The sequence below is a fragment of the Echinops telfairi genome, unplaced genomic scaffold (genome assembly GCF_000313985.2).
Source record: "Echinops telfairi isolate 266 unplaced genomic scaffold, ASM31398v2 ScPeMD7_7469;HRSCAF=8507_0, whole genome shotgun sequence".
NCBI classification, from domain to species: domain Eukaryota; kingdom Metazoa; phylum Chordata; class Mammalia; order Afrosoricida; family Tenrecidae; genus Echinops; species Echinops telfairi.
In genome coordinates, this window is record NW_022111372.1 from 45,368,620 (window position 1) to 45,374,946 (window position 6,327).

The 6,327-nt window shown below is 42.0% G+C and overlaps 1 protein-coding gene across 1 annotated transcript; it reads right to left on the reverse strand.

Moving 5' to 3' along the window:
* Nucleotides 1–1,689: 1,689 nt before the first annotated feature.
* On the reverse strand, nucleotides 1,690–2,655 carry LOC101657971 (olfactory receptor 2AJ1-like). The gene has a single exon (XM_004697202.3). The coding sequence runs from the start codon at nucleotides 2,653–2,655 to the stop codon at nucleotides 1,690–1,692; it is 966 nt and encodes a 321-aa protein (XP_004697259.3).
* Nucleotides 2,656–6,327: the final 3,672 nt, after the last annotated feature.

The window sequence follows — 6,327 nt, forward strand, 5'->3', positions numbered from 1 at the left end:
AAAAGAGAGCAAATACTTAAAGGAGATGGACTCACTGGTTGCCTGAAGCAGGGCACTGAAACATAAGAGTGATTTTGAGGATGGGGCAAGATCAGGCACTGTTGTTTTTTTAATTAATATCATAGCTTTACTATTCTATGATTTGACATCCCATTACAAGAATGGCCACTATAGCACGACTAGAAAGTCAAAGATGGTTTGTTTATTGGAAAACTAGTTACATGTCACAGTTAGAATACCAGAACTGAAGGTCAAATTTTTCATGAGTGCCTGAGAGTAAAAGAAAACACCTGCACATATATTGGGAGCATATATAAATGGTGACTAAAATTAAATTTGCTTCCGAACATACACATGAATAATTTTGTTCCAGCATGGTAAACCACCAAAGCAAACCAACCAACCAAACGAGAGGTTTCTTACAATCAACCCGATCTTTAGCCATGAGGGCTAGTATTATTCCAAGAGAGGAGGGAATAAAGCACAGAAAGCACCACATTGTTGCTAATGTGTGCGACACTGGTCAAGTGAGCCCCAAACACACTGTTCTTCAAGGACGTCAACTGAACGCCTGTATCGAATATCACAAATGTCCAAGTCAGCAACTGCAATAGCACGCCTGCAACCGAGAGTGCTGAGGAATTATTGCTCCCACCGCAATTACTGCCCTTCAAAACATGACCAATACATTTAATAAATAAAAATAATAATCCTCTTTTAAACTTTTAGAGTAAAATTTCTGAATCACAGTACCTTTTTATTCTAGAAGAACGTGTTTTTTCTTGCAGCTTTAAATTAAAGCTAATTTCAATACATATTCAGCATTCATCTGAAAGTGACTACAACATACCTTTATTATATCTAAAAATAAAGCCCCATTTGGCATGCCTAGAAGGAAGCCCTAAAAGGGTGCGTTCTCTCACATCCATGTTGAGAGAATCTGTGCTCCAGTTCTGAGATAGTGTGTCCACGGACATAGCACTTACTTCCTGCCTCCATTCCCACATGGCTTTCAGTGTTTTGTTCATGCTAGCTGATTTACTCCTCTTAGCAATTCTAGGAAGTTATTTTTAAATTCTTATTTCATTTTTTCAGACCATCAGAAGAAATTTTGCAACCTTATTTGCTTTGCACAATGGGTATGAATTCAGAAGGAGTGTGTGGGGGTAGAGTAAGGGGAGGAAAAGTGTGGAGCCACGTCAAAGAAGTTAAGTTTACTCTGCATCTCATGAAATATAACACCAACTACTGTTGCCGGTGTTTGGCTTAGTTTAAGGCATTCTTAGGTAATTCATGGTGGATCAGATTAATTTAATGTCAATTGAAAATCCTGGTCTTCCAAGCCCACTTGGAGGCTGTGAGTTCTATTGCTCAGAAAAAGAACCCATACTTATTTTCCCCACAGGTGTGTTTAGGCACATGCATATAATTGCAATGTGGGCATTTTTAGGTAAAGTGACATGATTATTTAAAGGGGAATGGTGTGCTTTCAGAATTTTACATCTGGTTCTTGTGATCGGTGCCTTGAGACCATAGCTAAGTTATCATAGTTTTATTCATATGTACTTCTACTAAACAAGGGGGTTGAAACAAATGCTGTAATGTTTCTGTGAGTCTCATGACCAAATTTGTAAAACCATAAAGGCTTCATGGAACAAAGGAAATTGATATGCCAACATGAGATTATAATCAGGTACAGATTTTCATCTTTCCCTGGGGACATCTGCTGATGATTACATTCTTCATAGCTGCTATGACATCCTTGTTTCTCAGGCTATAGATGAGAGGGTTAAGCATAGGGGTCAGGATGGCGTTAAACATAAAGAGTGACTGGTTTAATCTGGGAGTCTTAGAGGAACCTGGCCTCATGTAGACCAATATGGCAGGGCCAAAGTACAGGCTCACTACACAGAGGTGGGAAGAGCAGGTGGTGAGAGCTTTGTTCCTGCCCTCTGGGGAGTTCATGCGGAGTACAGTGAGGAAGATGAGGGTGTAGGAGGTCAGAATGAGACTCAGTGGAATAAGGACCACCAAAAAGCTCGAGACGACCACTGATTTCACGTAGGCTGAAATGTCCTCACAAGTGAGCTTCAAGAGGGCCATGCCTTCACACAAAAAATGAGGAATCTTTCGTGGGCGACAAATTGGGAAGTGCATGGCATAGGCTGTATGGACCAGGGAAGTTACTGCTCCTCCTACCCAGGATCCAATGACCATTTGTGTACAGATTGTGTGACTCATGATGACTGAGTATCGCAGAGGGTTACAGATGGCAATGTAGCGGTCATAGGACATGAGTGTCAACAAGAGGCACTCAGCAATCCCCAGGGTTAAGCTAAAGAAGATCTGGGTTCCACAGCCAATATGAGATATGGTTCTCTTCCCTGAAAAGAAGTTGGTGACCATTTTGGGGACAGAAGTTGAGATCAAGGCCAAGTCAATGAGAGAGAGCTGACTGAGCAGGAAGTACATGGGAGAGTGGAGTCGAGCATCCAACCAGATGAGAAGAATGAGAACAGTGTTGCCCATCACAGCTGCAAAGTAGACCAGAAGAATGATGCAGATGAGGATCACAAGATGACTGAATTCAGGCCAGAGTCCCAGAAGGATAAAATCTGTGGTGACAGTCTCATTATCTATTTCATGTGTGACCATCATTACCTTAACACAAGTGCAAAAACATTGTTCTGTCAGGTAACATGTTATTGTAAAAATGGTGTACCTTCACTCCTATGACTCCTTTGAATTTATTTGGCCCATCTTTCTTTGTTGTGGTCTTAATATTCTGAATATTTTTTAACATAAAAGATTTTCATGGATCAATTATTAAACATATACTTACTGTTGCAAACAGCCATCATGGATTAATTCATTAATCATATACTTAATTAATAATTAAATTAATATAACTTTTTCTGCAAATTGCAAACCAAGCACATAAGCATATTCTAATGCCCTATTAGTAAACAGTCAGTCTGATGAAAATTTACCATATGTATTTCTTAATGAACTAATCCAATTGCTACCTTAAGGTCCTTTGAAGGAACAACTTCAGTAGAGATGTCATAGCCATTTTATGTTTTGTGAGATCAACATTTTCTCTCAGTTTTGTGAAGCATCATGCATAATGGGAAAGGTCTTTTATAATAGGAGGTGTAGAGGCCTGAGGAGAGGAACGCAGAACTGAGTTTTCAGACTATTTGTCCATTAGTCTTTGCCTTGATCACAATTAGAGCTGACCTACAACACAAGGACTAACCATGACATCAACATTCAGAGACCTTACAAGTTCTATGGCTACCAGTTTCACACAAGTTGCTTTTCCCTGCTCAAATTCTAAATCAGTAATTCATGTAGCCCGAGGTTCTTTTTGATGCTGTAGATTCCTAAGATTGAGAGATGTTTAAAACAAAACAAAACAAACAAAAAGCAGTGGATGGAAGATCAACCATTTAAATTTGTTTTCATTGCTAATGGGTTATTACCCACCTCCAAAGACTCAGATCAAATGTTCCCACCTTCATGGTTTTCCCAGTTAGAATTAACCTCTCCACTTCTCCCTCCTATGTTTATAATCTATGAAGTTGTTTGTAGCACTCTGCTGTATATCATGGTTCCTTGTGAACCAATATCTCATCATTGACTCTCATAGATTATTAATCCTCACAGAAAACTGATTCCACCTATTTCTTCCAGGTCCTCTTCCTTGAAGATGCAAGGTAAAAAGATGCACATCTCTCTTCTACCATCCTTCTAGGAACAAACAGTAAGCGTGGCCTGACAGCTTTTGGTTCACCTGCAAATAAACATGCTGCTTATTAGTATGTCCTCCTACCTTTATGAAACATCCTAATGTATTGCGTTCTCTCCCTTGAAAGAACCAGGAGAGCATGGAGATGAGCCAATCATGGTGGGGAGATGTGGGGTAATGGAGCATAACAGATCAGCAATTGGAGCCCCAAGATTGGACTTCAGGTGAGGAGGGGCAGCCCCCGGATCTCATTCAGGACAGGGGGCAGAGTCGCATGGGGACCGGCAAACAGATCTGGACCTATCTAGGGTCTTTTATCTTTTTTTCTCTTCTTTCATCTTTTTCTCTTCCCTTTTGTTTCTTCAACTGTAGGCTTTCTTATTGTTTGGACTAGGACTTGGACGAGTTACCTAATTATATGTGTTGGACCATGTGAGGGAAGCCCAGGGAGAAGGCAATGGGGTCAATAGCCCTAGAAAGGTAGAGGGGGAGGATGAAGGTGGGGAGAAGGGTGCGGTGAGCCCAGGGCATCATGGACAGGGAACAACTAGGGAAGCGGAACCAGCATCTAAGAGAGGGTAGGGATCCTGTGAGTCTTAGAGCAACACCAAGCTAGTGGAGAGGAAGCACTTAGAGGTGGAAGAAGGGGGAAAGTGATGGGGGCAGGAGGGGGCAAAAGGAAACAGAGGCAAGCTCTAGGAAGCAAAGGCATAGATAGGGAGATTCACAGAGGTGTGCACTTATGCAAAGACATTAATCCATAACAGTAGTGGTATTGGCCTATGTACATATATTTATAAGGCAACACACTGAAGCTGCAGATGGCCTTGGGGCTCGGTTAATACCTTCATTCAATACAAGAATACTTTGTTCTAACAAATTGGCATTCTGTGATGCTCAACTCTACCCCCTCCACCCTCCTGCCCCCTCACACATACATTGTCGCTGAATACAAAATGGGTGCATAAGCAGATGTGGTGAAGACAGGATGGTGGTCGGCTATTAAACGATGTAGTGTCTGGGGTCTTAAAGGCTTGAAGTTAAACAAACAGTCATCCAACAGTGAAGCAACAAGCCCGCATGGAAGAAGCACACCAGCCTGTGTGATCATGAGGTGTCGAGACTGAGCAACAGGCATCACTGGGAAACTGACATTAGAAGATTCACAACAAACAGTAAACAAACAAACAAAAATGCATTGGTGAGAATGAAGGGGGGTTGAAACGGAGACCCAAAGCCCATCTATGGACAATGAATGAAGCATCCCCCCAACAGAGGGGTCGCAGGGAGGGGGTGAGTCAATCAGGGTGCAGTAGAGCACTAATGGGTCACACAATATACCTCTGTTCCCTGTAGGTCTCCACAACCCCAGCTATCACGACCTCAGTGCTGCCTCCCAATCTAGACTAGACAGGAGTACGTACATAAGTAGAGGCAAGAGATAAAGCTCACAACACATGGAACCCAGGAACAGGGATGGGAACAGAGACACCAAAAGGTAGAGGGAAGAGGGGGACAGGTGGAGAGGGAGGAGGGGGACACCCATCACAATGAATGGTACATAATCACACCCCCCCAGTCAGGGAGAAGAGCAAAGAAACCAGAGGGGAACAGAGACGGTGGTTGGAGTGAGATTTGAAAATAATTAACAATCTACAATCTAAGAGAGGGCCAGAAGGGTTGGAGCCGGGAGGAGGGAGGAAAAAAAGGAGAAGCTGATCCCAGGGCTCAATGGAAAGTAAATGTCTAGAAAAGAATGATAGAATATATGTACAAATATGTCAGATACAATTGGTGTATGGTTTGTAACAAGAGTTATAAGAGGCCCCCATAAAATGATTTAAAAAAAAAAGGACCAGGCGAGCAGACAGGGCACAGACACTCAGCACAGAGTGGTAGCATGCATTTCTGGCCTTCTGTGACATCAAGCTTGCCTGTGCTCAGCTTCAAAGCAGCCTCAGAAATCCTGAAGTCGAGGACTATCCAGAAACAGAATTCTCACCATCTCCATGATTCCAGAAATGACAATATATTACTTTTCCTCATTCCTGGGTAAGACAAAACCAAAGGAACCGAACTCACTGCCATTGAGATCATGCCGACTCCCCTTGGCCCGAGAGGACAGCTGCTGTGAGTTTCCAAGACTGTAACCATCGAGGGAATAGCAAGCCCTGTTTTTCTTGTGCAAAGTGGCTGGTGGTTTGAGATGCTGACCTTGTGGATGACAGCCCAAAGAATAACCACTAGTCACCAGGGCTCCTGGTTAAGACAGTGATTGAAAAAATAATACATTAGAAATATGGCTGTAGCACCCGAGTAGCATTGGAATTATCATTACCTTCCAAAGGTTTTCTGTCAGAAAAGAACTGATGTACTAGATGATTGCACATCCGAGGGAACTGCCAGTGAGTGCATGCTTCACTCATTACACGATTAAAACGCAATAACTTGTCTTCTAACACGTCGAGTAATTATATGGTGATCCTATATTTTGGTTCTTACTTCAGTTTATTGGATATAAGTTTTAATGGATTTTTTGATGTCTTAATTTTCCCTGTATAAAATAGATAACTTAG